The following is a 25,306-nucleotide window of genomic DNA, read 5'->3' on the forward strand; positions in this document are numbered from 1 at the left end:
CTTACATTGACACTGCAACAAAGTTACAGTGAAAAGCCCCTGGTCACCACACTCCGCCGCCTGTTCGGGTACACTGAGGGAGAATTCAGAATGTCCAAATTACACAACAGCACATTTTTTTGGGGACCGTGGGAGGAAACGGGAGCTCCCGGAGGAAACCCACACAGACATGGGGAGAACGTGCAGACTCCACACAGACAGTGACCCAAGCCGGGAATCAAACCTGGGATCCTGGCTCTGTAAAGCCACAGTGCTGCCCACTTAGCTATTCATAAGAACATAAGAACTAGGAGCAGGAGTAGGCCATCTGGCCCCTCGAGCCTGCTCCGCCATTCAATTAGATCATGGCTGATCTTTTGTGGACTCAGCTCCACTTTCCGGCCCGAACACCATAACCCTTAATCCCTTTATTCTTCAAAAAACTATCTATCTTTACCTTTAAAACATGTAATGAAGGAGCCTCAACTGCTTCACTGGGCAAGGAATTCCATAGATTCACAACCCTTTGGGTGAAGAAGTTCCTCCTAAACTCAGTCCTAAATCTACTTCCCCTTATTTTGAGGCTATGTCCCCTAGTTCTGCTGTCACCCGCCAGTGGAAACAACCTGCCCGCATCTATCCTATCTATTCCCTTCATAATTTTAAATGTTTCTATAAGATGCCCCCTCATCCTTCTAAATTCCAACGAGTACAGTCCCAGTCTACTCAACCTCTCCTCATAATCCAACCCCTTCAGCTCTGGGATTAACCTAGTGAATCTCCTCTGCACACCCTCCAGCGCCAGTACGTCCTTTCTCAAGTAAGGAGACCAAAACTGAACACAATACTCCAGGTGTGGCCGCACTAACACCTTATACAATTGCAACATAACCTCCCTAGTCTTAAACTCCATCCCTCTAGCAATGAAGGACAAAATTCCATTTGCCTTCTTAATCACCTGTTGCACTTGTAAACCAACCTTCTGTGACTCATGCACTAGCACACCCAAGTCTCTCTGAACAGCGACATGCTTTAATATTTTATCATTTAAATAATAATCCCGTTTGCTGTTATTCCTACCAAAATGGATAACCTCACATTTGTCAACATTGTATTCCATCTGCCAGACCCTAGCCCATTCACTTAACCTATCCAAATCCCTCTGCAGACTTCCAGTATCCTCTGCACTTTTCGCTTTACCACTCATCTTAGTGTCATCTGCAAACTTGGACACATTGCCCTCGGTCCCCAACTCCAAATCATCTATGTAAATTGTGAACAATTATGGGCCCAACACGGATCCCTGAGGGACACCACTAGCTACTGATTGCCAACCAGAGAAACACCCATTAATCCCCACTCTTTGCTTTCTATTAATTAACCAATCCTCTCTCCATGCTACTACTTTACCCTTAATGCCATTCATCTTTATCTTATGCAGCAACCTTTTGTGTGGCACCTTGTCAAAGGCTTTCTGGAAATCCAGATATACCACATCCATTTGCTCCCCGTTATCTACTGCACTGGGAATGTCCTCATAAAATTCCACTAAATTAGTTAGGCATGACCTGCCCTTTACGAACCCATGCTGCGTCTGCCCAATGGGACAATTTTTATCCAGATGCCTCGCAATTTCTTCCTTGATGATAGATTCCAGCATCTTCCCTACTACCGAAGTTAAGCTCACTGGCCTATAATTTCCTGCTTTCTGCCTACCTCCTTTTTTAAACAGTGGCGTCACGTTTGCTAATTTCCAATCCACCGGGACCACCCCAGAGTCTAGTGAATTTCGGTAAATTATCACTAGTGCATCTGCAATTTCCCTAGCCATCTCTTTTAGCACTCTGGGATGCATTCCATCAGGGCCAGGAGACTTGTCTACCTTTAGCCCCATTAGCTTGCCCATCACTCCCTCCTTAGTGATAACAATCCTCTCAAGGTCCTCACCTGTCATAGCCTCATTTCTATCAGTCGCTGGCATGTTATTTGTGTCTTCCACTGTGAAGACCGACCCAAAAAACCTGTTCAGTTCCTCAGCCATTTTTTTTAGAATTAGAATAGTACAGCACAGAACAGGCCCTTCGGCCCTCGATGTTGTGCCGAGCAATGATCACCCTACTCAAACCCACGTATCCACCCTATACCCGTAACCCAACAACCCCCCCCCCTTAACCTTACTTTTTAAGGACACTAAGGGCAATTTAGCATGGCCAATCCACCTAACCCACACATCTTTGGACTGTGGGAGGAAACCAGAGCACCCGGAGGAAACCCACGCACACACGGGGAGGACGTGCAGACTCCGCACAGACAGCGACCCAGCCGGGAATCGAACCTGGGACCCTGGAGCTGTGAAGCATTTATGCTAACCACCATGCTACCCTGCCGTGCTTTCCTCATTTCCCATTATTAAAACTCCCTTCTCATCCTCTAAAGGACCAATATTTACCTTAGCCACTCTTTTTTGTCTTATATATTTGTAAAAACTTTTACTGTCTGTTTTTATATTCTGAGCAAGTTTACTCTCATACTCTATCTTACTCTTCTTTATAGCTTTTTTAGTAGCTTTCTGTTGCCCCCTAAAGATTTCCCAGTCCTCTAATCTCCCAGCAATCTTTGCCACTTTATATGCTTTTTCCTTCAATTTGATACTCTCCCTTATTTCCTTAGATATCCACGGTCGATTTTCCCTCTTTCTTCCGACCTTCCTTTTTGTTGGTATAAACCTTTGCTGAGCACTGTGAAAAATTGCTTGGAAGGTTCTCCACTGTTCCTCAACTGTTCCACCATAAAGTCTTAGCTCCCAGTCTACCTTAGCTAGTTCTTCTCTCATCCCCTTGTAATCTCCTTTGTTTAAACACAAAACACTAGTATTTGATTTTACTTTCTCACCCTCCATCTGTATTTTAAATTCCACCATATCGTGATCGCTCCTTCCGAGAGGATCTCTAACTATGAGATCATAGTTAGATGGATAGTTACATGGATAGATTGGAGGTTAATGGAAGATTCAAAAAAGGTATTCAAACTGAGGGGGTCTAGACAGTGTAAATAGAGAGAAATTGTTCCCACGGGTAGAACGATCAAGCGCAGGACACTCATATAAGGTGGAAGACAAAAGGACCAAGGATGGGGGGGGGGGGAAACATTTTTGTGCAGCAATTGAGTGTGATCTGGAATGCACTGGCCAAGAGTTAAAATCAAATAGGGAGTTGGACAAGCACTTGAAGGGAAAGAACTTGCGGGGGGGGGGGGGGGGGAGGAGGCAACTTGTTCTTGTAGAGGGCTGGCATAGACAGTGGGCTGAATGGCCCTCTGTGCTCTCACACCTTCTATCCACAGACTAGGTTAAATTACTTCCTGTTCCTAGCTGCAGCGTACCCTCTGGTACTAGTGTTTCTACCAAAATGGTTTTACTTGTTTTTATTCCAAACGCTGCAGTTAAGTCTCACCGTGAAACGCCTCTGAATGATGGGGGAGTGGAAAACTATTTTGGACCTGCGTCATCCACTTCACCTCAACGTGATGACTCAGGACCGGGGCGGATCTTCTTACTTTTATTTTCCATCGCGTCAAATGTTAAAATGTGGAAATATTTAATACCACGTCTTGGAGTCAGTCAGCGAGACGCTGCCGGCCGTCCGTCAAGTGGAAGCCTAGATGAAAGAGGCGGGTGTGATGGCGGCGGGTGATTGACGGCCCAATCAGCCTGTCTGCCGGGCAGACGGGTCGGGTTCGACCAATGGGGTTGCAGAGGAGGCGGGACCGGAAGTGACGGAGACGGCCGGGGAGGCAGCCGGCGCGCGAGGAGCGGATCGAGCGACAAAATGGCGGCCAGCGGGATCCTCATCGGCGACAAACTGTACTCGAGCATCGCGCTGACCCTGGAAAACTGCCTGATCTCGGAGGAGAAACTCTTCCTCACGGCCTCCGTGTCCGACGGGCTGGACCCGGAGGTAGAGACCGACCTGAGGATAGTGGGATGCGAGTTAATCCAAGCCGCCGGCATCTTGTTGAAACTGCCTCAGGTAGGCCCGGCTAGGCCGCTCGGCGAGGAAATGGGCCTCGCATCCTCCGCCTATGGGCGTCGGGGAAGCGGGCGGCACCGCCAGTTGCGGGGTGTTGTAGCGAAGCTTTGTCTAGGACCCTGATTTTTCTGTATTTTAGTTTTGGGGGCGGGGGGCTGTGATGGCCAAGCTAAGGGCGGAAGAGATGGTGAATATCAGTGGCAACCATGGCGGCCCCTCGGAGTAACTGAAGCTGCTGAGCTCCTCCAGCTTTCAATGGTCCCAGTTAAGCTGGTGAAGAAACGTGCCGCCGCCCTTTTTAAATGGCTGTATACAAGTCTTGGGGCTTTGTGCTGGTGTCGTGTCAGGGTGAAAAACAGGAAATTAGGTCAAGGCCACTTTGTAGGTTCTCAGAAACCACCTTCCAGACCGGATTGACGCACTATAATTATAGATCCAGGTGGAATTATAATTGCCACGTTGTTTTCTTTTGTGGCTTTACCTTTATTCTTTTTTTTGTTTGTGCTTACTTGATCATTTTTCAATTTCCATGTTGTCGAAATAACAAAGGTCTGTCTCCCAATCACGTTGTGGGAACCTCTCTTCCCCAGCTTTTGTCTCCCCACCCCTCTTTCCGGGAATTTAAAAGACGTGGGCGTTTAACGCACCACTGTTTAGTCCTTCATCACAATATTAAATGCCGAAACATGTGTGCGCATGAGTCACCAGTACGTTTGCTTCCCAGTCTCCATTGTGTGGTGGTATTAATTTCCTTCTCTCAAATTGCTAGTTGTGATCACCACTGACTAATTGGACCGTATTCAACAATATGGCTTGGAATATTCCATGAAATAAAAACAAGTCGAAAGGACAAAATATGAATTTTAATAATCAAAATGGACTATAGAAAATTGTTACACTTTTTAGTTTTGATGCTCCTCTTAGATTTTAGATGTTTCTCCTGTAATGTGATTAGTGTTGACATGGTTACGTTTACTGCCCATTTTTACTTATCCTGAGAAAATGTTGTGGTACTGGAGCAATTTCCTTTGTGTGTGGCCCGTTAGACTGCTTCACAGGGCATTGAAAGTCAACCGCTTCGGAATTTGAGTCTATGTAGCCAGACCAGGTATGGACAGCTGTTTCTTTTTTTTCTGGGGGTTAAGGTAGTCCAGCTGTTCAGTCACTTTTTTTGCAGTTATATAGGTATCAAATTCAATCGTGCGACTTATTTGGGGATTTAATTTGAACCTGTTGTTTTGCTTTTTAAGGACCATAACCCAAATGCCACAATTAAGACTTAAATGTTCCAATGAAGGATGGCTTAAATGAAAGTGACTTGAAAATTGAAAAGAAAAGGTTTAAATGAGCCATTTTTCAAGTTTGTAAATTTGCATGAACTAAATGTATCAAATTTAACCAGAAAAGTAATGATGCAAATTGACTTGTACTGTATCGTGGTTTCCGTTCTGAAACTGAAAGTTGAATAAAAGGCACCTGAATTTGCTAGGCTGATTGTGTTCTCTTCATGGATTTAGGTGGCAATGGCAACTGGACAAGTTTTATTTCAGCGCTTCTTTTATTCAAAATCCTTTGTGAAGCATCCTATGGAGGTAAGTGTAAAGATTTTGAACTGAAATTGGATTCCAGAGGAATATTCAGAATGTCCAGTGTATTATGTACATAAGGTTTTTTAAATGTAGCTGGGGAGGTTTGGGGGTGGAGGATGCACATTGCTTCTGTCAGTCAAAGTTGCTGTTGAAGAAAGTATTGAGAGGGGTGCAAGACAAACCTGATGAAAGCTTCCCTTTCCCTGTGAAGTATCTAAGTTTCAACTGTGTACCCCTACTGCATCATACTTTGATTGTCAGACCTAAATTAGTGCAAACTAATTTAGGAAAATGTTAAATCCACTTAATTGTGTAATGTCAATGCTGTCAAAACACCTATGAGACTGGATTCCCATTTTTATATTAAAATATGCGAAGTCTTGCTTGATGATTTCAGTGGTTGTATTTGGAAATTGGTTTTAAGCAGATTTCCCCCTCTAAATCTGTTGCATATCGATAACTGGTTTTCTACAGTATTGCTTGCAATGAGTCACACGATGATGGAAGTGTTCTGGGGTTGCATATACAATAACTGTTTTCTCCCATACTGATTGCAATGAGTCATATGATGATGAGAGTGTTCTGGGAAGTAATTGTGACACAGCTTGAACTATATGCACGATTTGTAATTTTTTTCATGTACATCTTTATGCCGTTGCTCTCAGTAAGTCAGATAATGCACACTCTTCTGTGTTGGAGCTTTTCTCCTTTGCTTCTCATTTTCTTATTGGGTAGATGTACAATGAGCTTCCCCATCTGCATTTTTCTGCTGGAAAGAATGATTTTGCAGGCCACTGAGATTAATTTGTCTTTTGAGAAGCAGATATGGGGGGGGGGGGTGGGAGCCAGATTTTCACTTTGGAGCGCAATGTTATGTTGTCATAGGAAGCGGTGCTTTTTGGAATCAAATATTTGTTCATGGGGTGTGGGTGCCCCTGGCAAGGCTGGCATTTATTACCTGACCCAAATAACCCTTGAACTAAGTGATTTGCTAGATCATTGAGGGTGTTTAAGAGTTGGCAACATTGCTGTGGATCTCGAGTCTCATGTAGGCCAGGCTGGATAAGGATAGCAGATTTCCTTCCTTAAGGACATGAGTCAACCAGATTCTTTTTTACATTGTTGATTTTTTCCTTATTAATTGAATTTAAATTCTACCACCTGTTTATAAGAACATAGAAAATAAGAGCAGGAGGAGGCCATTCGGCCCTTCGAGCCTGCTCTACCATTCATTATGATCATGTCCGGTCATCCAACTCAATAGCCTAATCCCGCTTTCCCCCAAATCCTTTGATCCTCTTCGTCCTAAGTGCTACATCTAACTGCTTCTTGAAAACTTGCAATGTTTTCACTTCAACTGCTTCCTGTGGTAACAGATTCCACAGACGTACCACTCTGGGTGAAGAAATTTCTCATCCCTGTCCTAAATGATCTATTCCTTATCCTCAGGCTGTGACACCCTGGTTCTGGACACACCCACCATCGGGAACATCCTTCCTCCATTCACCCTGTCTAGTCTTGTTAGAATTTTATAGATGTCTATGAGATCCCCCTGACTCCCGCCTCCCATTCTTCGGAACTCCAATGAATACAATCCTAACCGATTCAATCTCTCCTCGTACGTCAGTCCTGCCATTCCAGGAATCTGTCTGGTAAACCTTCTCTGCACTCCCTTTAGAGCAAGAACATCCTTCCTCAGATAAGGAAAGCAAAACTGCACACAATATTTCAGGTGTGGCCTCACCAAGGCCCTGTATAATTGCAGCAAGAGATCCCTGCTCCTGTACTCAATGTGGGATTTGAGCCCATGTCCCCAGAGCGTTAGACTGGGCCTCTGGATTACGAGTCAGTGACACTATGCCACTGCCTTTCCCCAAAGGACATTGTACCATGTAGCATAGAACCAGCTAGTTTGGAGAGACAAATTGGGTTGCAGAAAGACCAAAAGGCAACTATAATGAATTTGTGGGGGAAATGTGGGGCAGGTTTTTACCTCCGTGTAATGCACATGCTGAGAGTGGCTGCTGGCTCATAGCTCCAGCGATCCAGGTTAAATTCCGGCCTCGGGCGACACTCTGTGCGGAGTCTGCACGTTCTCCCCATGTCTGCATGGGTTTCCTCCGGGTGCACCGGTTTCCTCCCACAGTCCAAAGATGTGCAGGTTAGGTGGATTGGCCATGTTAAATTGCCCCTTTGTGTCCAAAAGGTTAGGTCAGATTACTGGGTTGGAGGGACAGGATGGAGGCGTGGGCTTAAGTAAAGTGCTCCTTCCAAGGACCGGTGCAGACTCGATGGGCCAAACAGCCTCTTCACCGTAAATTCTATGAATCCTGTGACATGTGCTATATGTAGAATTGCTGTTTAGGTGATTCAGGATGTCCTAAACAGAAACAATTGTCAATTTTCTCCTCATATAATCTTAGTGGTAGCTATAATGGTGAATTCTGCTGCATGTGAGATATGCTACATTTGATTCAAATAGTCACTATTTGTCAATAATACTGCGGATGCTAGAATCTGAATCTGAAACAAAACAGGAGGTCTGGCAGAATCTATAGGGAGAAAAACAATGTTTTGAGTCTGACTCCCCGTCAGAACTGTTTGTCAAGCTGCATGTGGTTACATTTGTCTAGTTACTTTTGCTTATGTTATATAATATATAATTGCAATGTATATGTGGAGTTATTATTTCATAGGCCCTTGACTGAGCTGAAATATTAATTCCACCCTGCAGTTTAATACTGACAGTAAGTATCTTGGAATTATCTAGTGTAGATGGTACAGCAGATTATCTTAACATGATTACTTGGATACTTACATTTTACTCAAGACTCTAAAGTGTGCACATGATGTTTCACTTGCATCGTGTTTGGACATTGTTTCCCTATTTTAATCTTCATTTAGTACTTTTTCCATTGTTCTTGTTCCTGATAGCCATCTAATTTCACTTGCTGGAAAACTTGAATGCACAGATATTGGATGAAGCCAGGATTGAATACTGGCACAACTCCAGTTCTGTAGCCTATTGCCATTCATTGTCTATTATCACATGTCGTCTGAACTGCTTGCTGGTACGTGTAAAGCTGATGTGCAATGAAATGGAGTTTCCGAACAGACCTACCAAAAATAAGGGGTGGTAACTATGGATTCTTCAGAAGCTCTTGTGACAAGGCACCAAGCTTTAAATGAAAACAAGGACTATTTTACCTCTCAGTAAAATTGAACCACTTGCTGTCTGAGGATTTGTGGTGGAAGCAGGCACGATAGTGATGTTTAAGGGGCATCTTGACAAATACATGAATAGGATGGGAATAGAGAGATATGGACCCCCGGAAGTGTAGAAGATTTTAGTTTAGACGGCAGCATGGTCGGTGCAGGCTTGGAGGGTCGTAAACACCCACTGGAGTTACAAAATACAGTTGGAATACAAGAAACTAGGTGACTTAAAAATTGCTGTTTCAAATATATCTTTCTCCCCGCAACAGATATTATCAATGGCTTGCGTTCATTTGGCATCTAAAATTGAAGAAGATCCCCGGCGCATTCGGGATGTCATCAATGTATTTCATCATTTGCGAAAACTCAGGGAGAAGAAGTAAGTTGCAAATGTTTACATGGCCTGTGACCATAAAACTTGGCTAAAATGGCGAATAATGCAGTTACCGTGGCAGCACAGTGGTTGGCACTTTTGCTTCACAGCTCCAGGGTCCCAGATTCGATTCCTGGCTCGGGTCACTGTCTGTGCGGAGTCTGCATGTTCTCCCTGTGTCCGCTTGGGTTTCCTCCAGGTGCTCTGGTTTCCTCCCACAGTGCAAAGATGTGCAGGTTAGGTTGATTGGCCATGTTAAATTGGCCTTGGTGTCCAAAAAGGTTAGGTGGGGTTACGGGGATAGGGTGGAGATATGTGCTGAAGCAGGGTGATCTTTCCAAGGGCCAGTGCGGACTCAATGGGCCGAATGGCCCCCTTCTGCACTGTAAATTCTATGATACCGAAAGCTGCTTTTTCAGCTGCCTTGGAACTGAAAATGATTGAGCTTTAGTTGAATTTTGAGAAATTTGATTTGTATCCTAAATATAGCATTCCCTGACTGAAAATTATTATACCACAATCAGCTGATGTCTATCTGATAAATATTCAATGTCTAATAGCTGATTTTAATAATCATAATTGTCAAGGGGTGATGTTTTTGCTTTAACTTCCATTCGCTACTTGCTTCAGAGTGCCTGATTATGTTTGACTGAGTATGATTACTGTACTGGTAATTGTCTTGAAATATGAAGGGCATATCATTGAGATTAATATCAATTGTATTCAGTCACGTAAAAATTTTTCAGAGGTGTGTTTAAATGGAAAAACCCAATACAAGGGAAATGTAATGGGAGAGCATGAAAACAAGGTTTGACAATTGAGAACTTGTTGAAATTCTCATCCTGAAATTTCGAGCCCAGTTAATATGATCATATGATATTGATTATGTCCAGTGTTAGCATAAAGATCAGTATTTTGAATTGTTATGATTTTCTGTTATGCTAGATCTCCTGCGCCGCTTCTTTTGGACCAGAGTTATGTCAATCTAAAGAATCAAGTCATAAAGGCAGAAAGACGAGTGCTAAAAGAGCTGGGATTCTGTGTTCATGTCAAGCACCCTCACAAGGTTCGTCAGTTTAACCTGTTGTTTGAGATGTAGCCTTATTTTCTAAACCTTTATTCTATTCACTTGAGCACTAGTTTTGAAAGCAGAGCTTGGTCTAAAGCGTGTGGCCTCGTCCCTTGGTCAACAGTGAGCCAAGATCTTCAAAGTCACAGACTGAGATTGATTTACACCTTTTGATTATTTCAGTTGAGCTTTTAATTTTCTGTCATGTGATTGACCCAGCTTAGATTTTTATACAAGTGATTAATCAAGCCCAGTGATTAATCAAGCAATGCTGCACTATTTTTCCAGCGATGTGCTACTTCTAGCACAGTGTCAGGAATACTGATTTTTGCAACATAAAAGGGACAAGTATGTGTTTGTTTAAATGCATTTTGATTGCAATGGTGGCACTCTTGTGTTACTAAGTTTACAGGTTACAACAATCCTGACAATTTGGAGAAAGTCCTACTATGTGAGCATTAGTCAGAATTTATGGGTTCTAGTCTCTCCTGGTAAACTTGCTTTATTGTGAATTTTGACTGTTTTTAACCTATCTGGACACTGGGTTTTATTGGGCGATACGGAGTACTTGGTATAAAAAGCAAAACTCTGAAGATGCTGGAAATCTGAAATGAAATCAGGAAATGCTGGAAAATCACAGCAGTTTAGGCTGCATCTGAAAGAAAGGTATGGCTGTCGATGTAGGTCTATGACCGTCCATTGGATTTGAGTATTTGATGTCTGTTTGAGGGGTAACGCTGCGAGAGTGTTGCTTTCCTGGAATTGCGCTGAGTTACTTGACTCACCCATCAGTTCCAGATTGAAGCAAAGGGAAGGCCTGTAAAGAACCAATCTTGTAATTTTAATATAATTATGGAAACCCAATAAGTTGGACAGTTCATTTGACGTTCAGCAAATGGTTCTGGTACTTTTTTGGTGTTGAACTTGCAATTTAGAAATAGTCTACAGCATTTCATCTCCACCAACAGTGGCTGAAAAGCCATGTTTCGGTTATTGGGGCCCAGTGGATATAATGCGGTAGAGATTTTATTCATTCCCATTGGACCTCTTCCTGGTCCTGAATGTTGGATTGTAAACATCTGGAATCAAAGCCAATTTGAACATTGGAAAAGCACGTCAGAAAGTTTGGGCCACAAATCTTCCCACTGCGTATTGAAAGTGTTATTTAATAAACTAGTTTACATTTACGGTTGTATTTTTGCATACAGTAGCAACAATTTAAAAAGTGAATTCTTCAGTATATGCTAGACCTTGGAAGGGAATGGGACAGTGAAGAGATGGCAAGGACGAAGTCTTTGCTCCCATTGCTTCTGGCAGAAAATATATTTATTTGGTGGCTGAATATAGAGCTGGCAATGTTTTTGCATTTAAGGGATTTGATGGGAGTGTGTATTTAACTTAGAATTCAACCTTCTTAAAACCAAATTGTTGGTTAACACATTTTAGTCACTTTTATAGTGTTAGGAAAATTGTTTTGCCACCCCATTGTTATGAGGGAAACTACTGAAATTAACAAATATTGGGGAAAGAGAAACTTGTAGTACAGTATTATCATTTGGCTGCCTTTGGTGCACCACCAAGTTCCTTTAATAATGGATTAAATAAGCCCTGTTTATCAAGATAGCTTTGATAATGTGCACTTTTCCTCTCTCAATTCAAATGGGAGTAAGTGGTCACTCTAGGTTTTAATTGGAACTCTTGACTGGTTCTGTGCCTTACTGCCAGAGCTACTGTCTATAATACTCCTGAAGAAATGCATTGTTGTGCATGCTACTATATTTATAACTGCAACAGGAGATTTTAACATTTTGGAATGAGTTTTTTTTTCTTTTTTTAAAATTTAGAGTACCCAATTATTTTTTTCCAATTAAGGGGCAATTTAGAGTGGCCAATCCACCTAACCTGCACATCTTTGGGTTGTGGGGGTGAAACCCACGCAGACACTGGGAATTAGTTTTTTTAATGGAAAAGGAACAATTTGACCACCGAGCCTTTGCAAACCTGTACCGTGGAGGATAAATGTGGCACTTGGGAATTATTTCAATGTATGCTGCAGGAGTTTAGGTTTAAAAAAATATCTAGTCAATTGAAGTGAAAAATGGGGACATTGTTAATGGTGTATTACTTAGGTTCTGTTTACAGCCACTCCCTCTAATGACTAAATGAGGTTCAGTTGTAACTCTATAACCTGTATCTTCCAGATTATCGTTATGTACCTTCAGGTGTTAGAATGTGAACGTAACCGGCCTCTGGTCCAGACTGCATGGTAAGTTGATTTTCTTTGTTTTTTTTAGATGACCAGCAAAGACAGTGGCAGAAATATGTATCCATATGTTTCTCTCCTCCCCAGTCCTTCTCTGCACGATTCCCTGGCTTGTGGGCAGGCTGGCAACCTTTAACCAGGCTTCTGCTGGTCTTGTCAGCAAGGGAATGCAGGATAGCATTCAAAGTGACTGATCCAAGCACTTCAGAAATGTATATGGTGACTCTCATTTTGTGGAAAGATCCTTTCCTTTGTTATCATCTCCCTTGACTCAAAGTCAAGATCAGAAGTTACCATATGGGAAACAAGTGCAAAATTAACTTGTTGAGTCTATCTTAGCAGAAGTGAGAACATGTTAACGTACTTGTAACAACTTCTGTTCAATTACATTAATTCCATTTGTCAGAGATAAGGTGCTGTCAATTTTAGGGATGGGGGGGGGGGAAATATGGTTTGCTAGATTGTTGAATCTTGTTTTTCAAACATGCACAACCTAATTTATGTAAAAATCTTGCTAGGATAACATTTCATATTTCTGCTCACTAGTCTTTTTATGGCTGGTGTAGCATTTGCTTAATTGAGAACCCATTTTAACGTCTCTTTTTTTCTACTCTTTCGATCAAAGGGTAGACCCTGATGGTAAGTGACTAAGACTTCTGAACTGCCCTCCAAGCACTTTGATGCCAGGATGGCCCTAACTGGCTGCTACTTTGAACCAATCCATTGCAGGTTCTCCTCCAAGAAGGCTGACTGTCTAGTGAGAGGTGGTATATAGTAACTGGCCAACTGCTTCTTGTGTTAAACGGTGTTTAATATATGTAGAAATTTATTGATTTCTGTTTTATAAATTAAAAATGTAAAATTTTAAAAGTAATGTTTTTATCGTAATTTTAATGTTAATATATTATAATAGCTTTCAAAATGTTTTATTGTAAACAATTATGTAATGGTCTATTTTTATTAATTGCTGTAATGGAAGAAAACCTAATCAAAGACTGTTAATGAGACTGTTGAAACTCTTCTGACTGTTGTGCAGCACCTGTGATATCTTGCAGCTTCTCAATTTCTGATTTGGCTGAACCTTGAATACTGGGACTATGAGCAAGAAGAATTATTATGTGCTGTTGTCATTAAAGAAGACTGGGGAGCATTGAAAATGCTTCACTAAGCATTTTGCATCAAATGCGGCAGCTACCAAGAAGAGTACTTCCATAATATTTGATTGCGAGGCCATTAAGATTGGAAAAAGACCGATTTTCAAGTGTTCAAAGAATCGAGTCACATTATTGATCTTTGATCTGTACAGGCGTGAGAAGATATCAGTGACTGGAGTATTGCTGGTGCATGGAAAAACTTTTTTTTTGCGATTTACATGCGTTTGTGATCAAGGAGACAAGAAGTGCAGATATTCTAGCATGGATCATTATCTCAAGACTTTCATGAAATATGGATGTTTTTAAGTATGTCTTAATTTTACATTGCATGCTTGAGTTGTATTGGTTTATCACGAGAGCAGGCCAGTGAGTAGAAAAGCATGGAGGTTAAAATGGGTTCTCTGCGTTTTTTATTTTTTTGTGTTCCTTACCATACAGGGATCAAAATGCTTATTTGTGCATTTTTTTTTTAATGGCTTATCCAATGTATCTGTGGAAGAATAAATTACCATTAAAGATTATTTTCCATAAATAAAAGATGCTGCAAGGTTACACTAGAATATTTAGTAAACATTATCAATTCATGAATAACTATCCATGTATTCTTCATTGCCAAGAACTGATCATTGAAGTCAATGTGATAATTCTTGTACCGTATTGAAGCCGATTCTGAATGTCTCCGTAATGGAGTTGTATGAAGGAACGCACTTTTGGAGTACTAATTCTCGGGGGAACAGTGTTGTTCTGGGAGACTTAATTCATCTCTAAGTGTCTGGATTTCCAGTATAAAGTGACCTTGATAACTTTGGAAAAATCTGCAATTTATATTGGCCTAACTGTTTGAAAGAAGAGAAGTTATGTGTCATGTATAATCTGCATTTGGTAAAGCATTTTGTTCAAAAAGAGTAGATAGAAAATTGGCACTTAGCAAAGTTTTATTTATCTGATGGTGTTATCCATGGCAATGTGTTTTGCTTTTGAGCTTTAATATCTAGTCAAGTAATAAATTGTAACGATGCTTGATCTAAATTAATTTCTTATGGACAAACCAATCTGCATCATTGGCTAAAATTCTTGGTCATCTCCAGATTCTTTAACTGCATTTTTGTTGGATTTATTCTTCTACTTTTGGCTGTTTTAAAAATAACAGAAAATTGAGCATTTTGAACCCTGTGTGGCTTTTTAATTTTATCTAAAGCAGTTACTCTCAGAAATTAGCAGCATATTGGGTGGGTTGCCGCAACATTTTTGTTGTCTATTTCAGGAATTATATGAATGACAGCCTGCGGACAGATGTGTTTGTCCGGTACCATCCAGAGACCATTGCCTGCGCCTGCATCTACTTGGCAGCTAGGGCACTCGAGGTTGGTGAACTCCCTACAAGTGTACACATTTTTATGACACGTGCTGCCTTTTGCTGGAATATTGTTCTAAAGTTTTGGGCTAGCTGTTCAGTATCATGGCCAAGTAGCCAGAGTTCATGTGGGTCAGGTGCGTCTGACTGTCGATGGGAATCCTGATCATTCTTATCAGGTCCAAAATCACTGGGGTTAGAAGGCCTGACTATTTTTAAAAGATCTGCCCCTCCACGCTGCACCTAAAAATGGTGACCGTATTGCCTTGACCAGCAAATGGAGCACAGACAAAATCTGAGTCCTTTCACTCTACATGCATTTGGGATTATTAGGTACCTAGGTGCAGCTTCTTAACAGAGGCATACGTTTTTAGATGTTGTCTTTCTGCTTGATGTTTTAGTCACTTTTCTGTGACAATTGAAAAAAAAAGAAAACTTGACTCTGCTGAGAATTAAGTACGTGAAAGTAATTTTGGTTGCATTAAGAAAGCTGAATCCTAATAATTGAATTAGATGGTCATGTAATTTGTCTTAACATTTTGCAGATTCCACTCCCAAATCGTCCCCATTGGTTTCTATTGTTTGGAACAAGTGAAGAAGAGATGAAGGAAATCTGTGTGAAAATATTAAAGCTCTATACCAGAAAAAAGGTTTGGAACTGAGATGCAAATTGGTTGTATTTTCTTTCTTTTTGAGCTTGTTCTCAATTTTAAAATGTTAACTATTCTTGCAGGCAAATTTGGAACACCTTGACAGTGAGGTTGAAAAGCGGAAGGCGGCTCTTCAGGAAGCTAAAGCTAAAGCCAAAGGTCTTCTCCCAGATGGTACACCTGCGTTAGATGCTCCACCTAGTTTCTCGCCATCCTCAAAACCAGGTACAAACTTTTATTTTATGTTCAGTAAAATTTAATTTGCCATTTGTTTTGTTACTAGTCACCTGACGTCGAAATTCATGTGATATAATTTGTTTGTATATCTTTGTATTGACTAATCAAACTACTTCTAAAGCACTCGCTGCACTAAATGTTAATTGAATCATTGCTTCGACCTATATGTGTACTATTTAGGTGGGGAAATTACAAATACATTAATTTTCCAAGTTCTCCAAATTTGGGAATTCTGCCTGTTTAGGAATATGGAATGGAGGTTACAATCAGATCATCCCTGATCTTATTGAATGGCGGAGCAGGTACGAAGGGCTGAGGGGCCTATTCCTGCTCGTAGTTTGTATTAAATTGCAGCTGTCACTATTTAAGGAAGGGCAAAAACATTTAACTTGCTTAAGATCTGTCAGTTTATTGGTGGTGGGAAGGTTGAGAGAGCCTGTCTTCAAGAACAAAATGGTTGAGAACTTGGACATGTCGCAAAGGTTTATACCAACAAAAAGTAAGGACGGTAGAAAGAGGGAAAATCGACCGTGGATATCTAAGGAAATAAGGGAGAGTATCAAATTGAAGGAAAAAGCATATAAAGTGGCAAAGATTGGTGGGAGACTAGAGGACTGGGAAATCTTTAGGGGGCAACAGAAAGCTACTAAAAAAGCTATAAAGAAGCGTAAGATAGAGTATGAGAGTAAACTTGCTCAGAATATAAAAACTGACAGTAAAAGTTTTTACAAATATATAAAACAAAAAAAGAGTGGCTAAGGTAAATATTGGTCCTTTTAGAGGATGAGAAGGGAGTTTTAATAATGGGAGATGAGGAAATGGCTGAGGAACTGAAGAGGTTTTTTGGGTCGGTCTTCACAGTGGAAGACACAAATAAAATGCCAGCGACTGATAGAAATGAGGCTATGGCAGGTGAGAACCTTGAGAGGATTGTTATCACTAAGGAGGTAGTGATGGGCAAGCTAATGGGGCTAAAGATAGACAGGTCTCCTGGCCCTGATGGAATGCATCCCAGAATGCTAAAAGAAATGGCTAGGGAAATTGCAGATGCACTAATGATCATTTACCAAAATTCACTAGACTGGGGTGGTCCCGGTGGACTGGAAATTAGCAAACGTGACACCACTGTTTAAAAAAGGAGGTAGGCAGAGAGCAGGAAATTATAGGCCAGTGAGCTTAACTTCGGTAGTAGGGAAGATGCTGGAATCTATCATCAAGGAAGAAATTGCGAGGCATCTGGATAGAAATTGTCCCATTGGGCAGACGCAGCATGGGTTCGTAAAGGGCAGGTCATGCCTAACTCATTTAGTGGAATTTTATGAGGACATTCCCAGTGCAGTAGATAACGGGGAGCCGATGGATATCTGGATTTCCAGAAAGCCTTTGACAAGGTGCCACACCAATGGTTGCTGCATAAGATAAAGATGCATGGCATTAAGGGTAAAGTAGTAGCATGGAGAGAGGATTGGTTAATTAATAGAAAGCAAAGAGTGGGGATTAATGGGTGTTTCTCTGGTTGGCAATCAGTAGCTAGTGGTGTCCCTCAGGGATCCGTGTTGGGCCCACAATTGTTCACAATTTACATAGATGATTTGGAGTTGGGGACCGAGGACAATGTGTCCAAGTTTGCAGATGACACTAAGATGAGTGGTAAAGCGAAAAGTGCAGAGGATACTGGAAGTCTGCAGAGGGATTTGGATAGGTTAAGTGAATGGGCTAGGGTCTGGCAGATGGAATACAATGTTGACAAATGTGAGGTTATCCATTTTGGTAGGAATAACAGCAAACGGGATTATTATTTAAACGATAAAATATTAAAGCATGCCGCTGTTCAGAGAGACTTGGGTGTGCTAGTGCATGAGTCACAGAAGGTTGGTTTACAAGTGCAACAGGTGATTAAGAAGGCAAATGGAATTTTGTCCTTCATTGCTAGAGGGATGGAGTTTAAGACTAGGGAGGTTATGTTGCAATTGTATAAGGTGTTAGTGCGGCCACACCTGGAGTATTGTGTTCAGTTTTGGTCTCCTTACTTGAGAAAGGACGTACTGGCGCTGGAGGGTGTGCAGAGGAGATTCATTAGGTTAATCCCAGAGCTGAAGAGGTTGGATTATGAGGAGAGGTTGAGTAGACTGGGACTGTACTCGTTGGAATTTAGAAGGATGAGGGGGGATCTTATAGAAACATATAAAGTTATGAAGGGAATAGATAGGATAGATGCGGGCAGGTTGTTTCCACTGGCGGGTCAAAGCAGAACTAGGGGACATAGCCTCAAAATAAGGGGAAGTAGATTTAGGACTGAGTTTAGGAGAAACTTCTTCACCCAAAGGGTTGTGAATCTATGGAATTCCTTGCCCAGTGAAGCAGTTGAGGCTCCTTCATTACATGTTTTTAAGATAAAGATATATAGTTTTTTGAAGAATAAAGGGATTAAGGGTTATGGTGTTCGGGCCGGAAAGTGGAGCTGAGTCCACAAAAGATCAGCCATGATCTAATTGAATGGCGGAGCAGGCTCGAGGGCCAGATGGCCTACTCCTACTCCTAGTTCTTATGTTCTTAGATTAAATCCATCCTAATCAGTTAATATGGGTCATGTCTGAGTAATCTGATTGTGTTGAATTTTGTGGTGGTTGATGATTAAAATAATTGGGGTAGATAAGATGCCCTCCCTCCAAAGAACTGTTCAGTCTGGGGTTCAACTGAAAATTTCAAATCTGATATTGTTGGGTGAGTGTAACAACCAAGGTGGGTGGGTGGAGTTACGAGACTATCGACCAAGATCTGATTGAATACCTCAAATACGTTTGTGATTCACTCCTATTTCTCCAAACGATCTGTGCTTTATAGATTCTCCCAAGGATGGAAAGTTTGAAAAACCATCACCGCTATCTATTCAGGTAATGAAAAACGCTAGAAGAAAACTTGACGAGGAAGAAAAATGGCCTCGATCTACTAGTCCTTTTAATGGGTGAGTAATGTCATACAATTTTGTTTAATGCTGCACCGTATTTTGTAGTTTGAGAAAAGCGAAGATACATGATTACTACTTTAACCAGATTTAACTTATTTAAAACGTCACATTTTCTGTAAGATACTACTACTGTCTGGTAACAGTAAAATTGCTTCTTGGGTGAAGAGGCCGTGTGGTTTCTTGTGTAAGTCATCAATTGCACAGTGCAATATAAATAGAATTTCCTCCTGTTTTTTTGTTCGAGAAATATTGTCTGTTTTGTGAATATAGGTGCCTATTTTAAAATTCCCAAATAACTTCTGTTTCTAGTGTTCAAAAGGGGAAAAGTAGCAGAAGTCGAAGTAGAAGCAAAGGTCGGAGTTACTCAAGGTCTCGCTCTAGATCGCATTCTCCTAGGAGGCGGTAGGTAATGCAAATCAAAGTGTCGGCATTTCATTGTTTTGTCTCCTCTGCCTGTGTCAGACATTTCCCTTGTGCTTGTACAAAAGATCAGTCTGAACCATTATATATGTAAACCAAGCATGGTTATATTACAGCATTGAACAAAACAACACCCGGTTACTGTAATTGACTCACTAGAAATGTTACTTTATTAACTTAAAAAAAAAATTTTTTCCAATTAAGGGACAATTTAGTGTGGCCAATCCACCTACCCTGCACATCATTTGGGTTGTGGGGGCGAAACCCACGCAACCACGGGGAGAATGGGCAAACTCCACACAGACAGTGATCCAGACCCGGGATCGAACCTGGGACCTCGGCGCGTGAGGCAGTAATGCTAACCACTGCGCCACCGTGCTGCCCTGAAATTTTACTTTCTGTCGTGCTGTAGTCTGCACGTAACCGAAAAATAGTCACTCGCTGATATATGAAACAAAACACTGTTTTTCTGCGATGTTTGTCAACTCAGTCGGTAACTCTGCACTCAGTCTGTAACTCTGCCTCGGTAGAACTTGAACAACAGCTTGTATAATGTTAGGAAAACAAGGCCGTTTTAAGGGCTTTATATTGGTAATCATTAAAAATAAAGTATAATTTTAAGTGGGTTTAATTTACTGTTTCTGTACTTGGAAGGGTAAAACCTATAGTTAGATTCATGTCGGTCAAAATGTTTACGTTAAGTTCCATCTATGTTTTTATTGTGCTTAGAGGACTACGGTGTGAGGAATAAATAGGTCTGCAGAGGTATGCATGCATTGCTTAGCAACTGAGGCCTTGTAAGGTAGAGAACATAGGAACTGGAGTAGGCCATTGAGCCCGTCGAACCTTCAGTGAGATCATGGCTGATATGTGGCCTAACTCCATAAACCTACTGTTGACCCATATCTCTTAATATCTTTGCTTAACAAAACTTTATCTATCCCAGATTTAAAATTAATAACTGGTCTAGCACCAATTGCCATTTGTGGAAGAGAGTTCCATATCTCTACCACCCTTTGTGTATAGAAGTGCTTTAATGTCTGGCCCTAATTTTTAGATTCTGTCCCCTTGTTCAAGAATCTCCCAAAGAGTGGAAACAGTTTATCCGTTTTCTATCCTGTCTTTTCTTGTTAATATCTTGAAGACTTTGTTCAGATCGTCCCATAATTGTCTAAATTCTAGAGGAAACAGGCCTAATTTGTATAATCCCTCTTTATAACGTAACCCCGAAGTTCAGGTATCATTCTTGTAAACCTATGCTCCGATCCCTCTGGCCAGAATATCCTTCCTAGGTGTGGTGCCTAGGTATTGTATTTTTCCTGGGTTTTTTTTGCATTGTTCTATTCTATTCTAGTTTAATGATGTCCCTTTTCTCTTTCATTGTCCATGGCTGTTGAGCTTTTTTAGTTTTAGCTGAATTTGTGGGCAGTTGGAGACAGGGTCTCGGGAAGTGAACATTTCTAAATTCAGCCAGAAGAAACAAAGTCAGAAAATACTGGATAGTCTCAGCAGGTCTGACAGCATCTGTGGAGAGAGAAAGGAGCGAACGTTTCGAGTCTGGATGACTCTTTGTCAAAGCTGGAGAGAATCCGAAATAGTGTCAGATTTATATTGTTTTGGTGGGGGGGGCGGAGGTTTGGATAGAGAACCAGGTGGAGATTGACAAAGATATCGAGGACATCGACAAAGGGAATGTAAATCGGGGTAATCAAGGCTAAGAAGCCCCGTATAAATCTGACCCTATTTTCAGTTTTGACAAAGTATCATCCAGACTCAAATGTCAGCTCCCTTCTATCTCCCCAGCCGAAACCCACGCAGACACTGGGAGAGCCAACCAAGGTCAGAATCGAACCCGGGTTCCTGGTGCTGAGACAGCAGTGCTAGCCACCGTGCTGCCCTCTCATTGAATCGCAGAATTTACAGTGCAGAAGGAGGCCATTTAGCCCACCAATCTGCACCGACCCTTGGAAAGAGCGCACCCTACTTAAGCCCATGCCTCCACTCTACCCCAGTAACCTTACCTAACCTTTTGGGCTAGGAGAAAGTGTGCACAGTCTCCTGAGCCTGGAATTGAACCGGGTTCCTGGTGCTTTGAGGCAGCCGTGCTAACCACTGTGCCGCCCACCTTCTCGTTTTATGAGAAGTTTTTAAAGTGTGTTTAGGGGAGTGGGCGGTGGGATTCTGAGGAGGAATCCACAAACATTCACTTGGCATTCAGTGTGGAGAGTGCATTTGCCCATAGTCATGTGTTCTTAAGTGTTAATGAGACTATTATAGATTAGGAAGTACTTTATAATCCATGTTAATCCTAAAACCTGTGTGTAATTGTTAGGCTATGGGTGGGGGATAAAGGTGCATTATATCATCTAATTGTTTCCTGTTTAAATGTTTTTCTCCTTGTTAAAACTAATTAGTCGTCCTGTGACTGTTCCTCCGCGTTTTATAAAAAAATATAAACGCTACGGTCTTTTGAGCCAGGATTCCATTCTGAGAACGTCCCTTCCATTTAAAACAACAACTGGGATCGTAACAATAGCACCTTTAACGCAATAAAACGCCACATGGTGCTTCACAGGAGTTTTATTCAACAATATGTCACTAAGCTTTTTTTCCATTATTAGATGGATTGACAGTTTTTCTACAAATCCGCTTTAATAAAACCCTATTGGACTTCATTACAATTATCTTGCAAATTTGTAGATAAACAAAAGTGGCAATCCTTTGAACAGTTTTCCAATTTCAGGTAAAGTGTTATGTAAGTCCCATCTCTTCAGCTCTTCCTTTTTAAAAAAAAACATTAGGAAACAAATCATGTTCTGGAAAGACCTCAGCCGCTCAAACTTTATTTCTTAGCAAACTTAAAAAATGGAGCAGGTGGCTGTTTAGGAGTGTAAGAATGCAAACTTTTATACAGAAGGACGATTAACATGGAAAGCTGGCAAGCATCAGCACTGTGCCATGCATAGGGTGGCATGGCACAGTGGTTAGCACTGAGCTGAGGACCCGGGTTCGATCCCGGGTCACTGTCCGTGTGGAGTCTGCACATTTTCCCCGTGTCTGCGTGTGTCTCACCCCCACAACCCAAAGATGTAGAGGGTAGGTGGATTGGCCACACTAAACTGCAACCTTAATTGGGGGGAAAAAATGTGATGTGAGTACTTACCTGTGTTTTGGGGTTGTTTTTGCTCTTCCTGCAAACAGAAGAACACGGAGTCGTTCTGGATCCAACAGCTCTCGATCACGCAGCCACTCAAGAAGCCGTAGTGATTCCCCTCCTCAAAGGCACAAACGAAGCTCACCGTACATTGGCAGGCCAAAAGTCAAGGAATATGATGATATCCGAGAATACAAGTACAATTCCCATAAACGCAGAAGATCGCACAGCAGGAGCTACAGTAAAAGCTTGTCCAGATCTAGAAGCAGATCCCGAGAGCGTTTGGATTTTTCTCGAAAGCACAAAGAAAGTAGGAGCCATCACAGAGAGCGGCGGCATGATCGATCACGATCTTATGAAAGGTCTGCAAAACATCACAACAGTCATTCTAGCCACAGCAGACACCGACGGTGATGGATAGTACCTAGTTTCTGTCGTTTACATAACTTTTGTATTATTTCAGGATTTATATACAACCTCTAAATATGTCTTTGTTAAAAAGATTCAATTGGAGTATTGAGGGTTAGTTTGTGTAAATTGCACTGCTTGTTTTGTAGTTTCTGAAGGCGGATGTAGTGGCTCCTGCTGACATCAGTTTTTTGATAGTATCTTACCATACCAACTGCTGATAGATTTCATATTAAATATTTTCTAATAAACTTTGGTTGTGTTTACACAGCTTTGTATTGTTTCAGGGTTTATAAATTATTTTTTCTTGCTTGTGTTCACATGACATTAAACGTTTCCTTTCCTGTTAACTGTTTGTAAAGATGGTAAACAGAAGTATATGTGCAATGCACCTGGAGGAATGGATGGAGAGAGAAATGTCCTTGAAACTGTCCGTTTCATCTGTCTTGAAAATGATATTGTGTCTTGTTGTCTCGGCACATTTGAAAGGGTGTGCAGTCGGGTGCCAATTTCATAGTTAATTTTGATTAAATCCCTCTTTGAATGTGTGATTGAATACTTCCACCTATCACTGTTCTCATTCTAACCATTATCTTGGATTTACAGTGGTATGGTTTTGAAGAAAAATTACATGGCTACTCTTTTTTTGTGCTGCTGCATACACTAATGTATTTCTCAGATATAAGCCATGCTCTTTGTAGTTATGTAAAGTACTTTAAACATTTTTCTTTGGGAAGTAATAATGTACCTAAGATAATGTGGTTACTTGTAATTTGTAAAGAGATTTCAGGGTTTTTTTTGAGCGGGAAGAAAGGTTATTTGCAGCTGATAATTGTCCGTCTGTTCAAGCGTACATGTTATGTTCTATTAAGTAAAATGAATTGCTTAAAACCAGGAGAAATTGTATATAAAAACGCCTTTTAATGTAGTGCAGCAAACATACATGTGCCTTGAATATGTAAGTTTTATGAACTACAAATGGAATTTGGATATGCATATATTGTAAATAAATTTTTTTTACTAAGAGCTTGCCAGTGTACTTGGCTTTTGAAGTTGTGCCAATTGCTATTATGCCTCCAGGCGTAATGGTCATCACCGTGACTCATGGTGAATATATTAATTCAGGCTGAAAACACGTGTGCCGTACAATGGTGGATGATGGGAAAATCATCGGCCACACATTGAGACTGCACAAGGTAGATGGGGCTGGTGTAGCACAGTGGGCTAAACAGCTGGCTTGTAATACAGAACAAGGCCAGCTGCGTGGGTTCAGTTGCCGTACCGGCCTCACCGAACAGGTGCCGGAAAGTGGTGACTAGGGGCTTTTCACAGTAACTTCATTGAAACCTACTTGTGACAATAAGCGATTATTGTTATTAATAATAGTCTGACTGTTGCAATAAAAAGACTCCTCTCTTTCCCAGAAACTATTTAAAACAGTGGGCGACCTGTGGGATGCATCTGCCCGTTGGAGTTCTGAAAACAGCCCGAGACACATTTTGTTGGCTGTTGCCTATGTGTAGGATTGCCAGACACCTCTGGTATCAGTCGGTGTGGTTACTATTGGTATTACTATTCAACAAGGTCTCGCCTAGTAATCTGGTATGTAAAGTTAAAGTGCATGGGATTGGGGGTAGTGTTGTGAGATGGGTAGAAAGCTGGTTAGTAGACAGGAAGCAAAAAGTTGGAATAAATGGGTCTTTTTCAATTGGCAAGCAATGGCTAGGATACCGCAGGGATCTGTGCTAGGACCCCAACTGTTCACATTGTATATTAATGATTTGGACAAGGGAACCAAATGTAGTATTTTCAAATTTGCAGATGTTACAAAGTTGGGTGGGAGGTTGAACGGTAAGGAGGATGCAGAGATTATTTAGTGGGATTCAGACAGGTTGAGTGAGTGGGCATATGCATGGAAGATGCAGTATAACGTGGATAAATGAGGTTATCCACGTTCGTAGCAAAAATAGGAAGTCAGATTATTATTTGAGGGTGTGAATTGAGAGGTGGATACTCAGCGAGACCTTGGTGCCCTCATGCATCATCAGTAACTGAAAGTAAGTGCGCAGGTGGCAAAGAAGGCAAATGGTATGTTGGCCTTTATAGCGAGAGGTTTTGAGAATAGGGATGTTTTACTACAATATAGGGCATAGTGAGGCCGCATTTGGAGTATTTTGTGCTGTTTGGTGTCCTTATCTGAGGAAGGATGTTCTTGCTACAGAGGGAGTGCAGTGAAGGTTTATCAGGCTGATTCCTGGGATGGTGGGACTATCATATGAGGGGAGACTAAATTGGTTACGATTATATTCATTGGAGTTTAGCAGAGTGAGGGTCAATCTCATAGAAACTTACAAAATTCTAACCGGATTAGACAAGATTAGGTCGGTTCAGACAGAATGTTCCTCATGGTTGGGGAGTCCAGAACTAGGGGTCATAGTTTGAGG

At 41.4% G+C, this 25,306-nt stretch overlaps 1 protein-coding gene across 6 annotated transcripts; it reads left to right on the forward strand.

The window, feature by feature from the left end:
* Window positions 1-3,758: 3,758 nt before the first annotated feature.
* LOC119979294 (cyclin-L2-like) lies at window positions 3,759-23,889 on the forward strand. 6 transcript variants are annotated; one of them, XM_038821342.1, is made up of 11 exons: window positions 3,762-4,007; window positions 5,525-5,599; window positions 9,082-9,191; window positions 10,131-10,251; window positions 12,456-12,520; window positions 14,936-15,035; window positions 15,571-15,675; window positions 15,759-15,900; window positions 18,757-18,877; window positions 19,190-19,286; window positions 22,502-22,732. In XM_038821342.1, exons 1-10 carry the CDS (start codon window positions 3,807-3,809, stop codon window positions 19,284-19,286), a joined length of 1,137 nt encoding a protein of 378 aa, XP_038677270.1. In that variant the 5' UTR covers window positions 3,762-3,806; the 3' UTR covers window positions 22,502-22,732. The 6 variants fall into 6 exon arrangements, 5 of the variants coding, with proteins under 5 accessions (XP_038677273.1, XP_038677270.1, XP_038677269.1 ...); XM_038821341.1 differs by having other exon boundaries at window positions 3,764-4,007; window positions 19,190-19,282; window positions 22,502-23,889; XM_038821344.1 differs by lacking the exons at window positions 3,762-4,007; window positions 5,525-5,599; window positions 9,082-9,191 and adding an exon at window positions 13,143-13,156 and having other exon boundaries at window positions 10,135-10,251; window positions 19,190-19,282; window positions 22,502-23,889.
* Window positions 23,890-25,306: the final 1,417 nt, after the last annotated feature.

This window comes from Scyliorhinus canicula, chromosome 16 (genome assembly GCF_902713615.1).
Source record: "Scyliorhinus canicula chromosome 16, sScyCan1.1, whole genome shotgun sequence".
NCBI classification, from domain to species: Eukaryota; Metazoa; Chordata; class Chondrichthyes; order Carcharhiniformes; family Scyliorhinidae; genus Scyliorhinus; species Scyliorhinus canicula.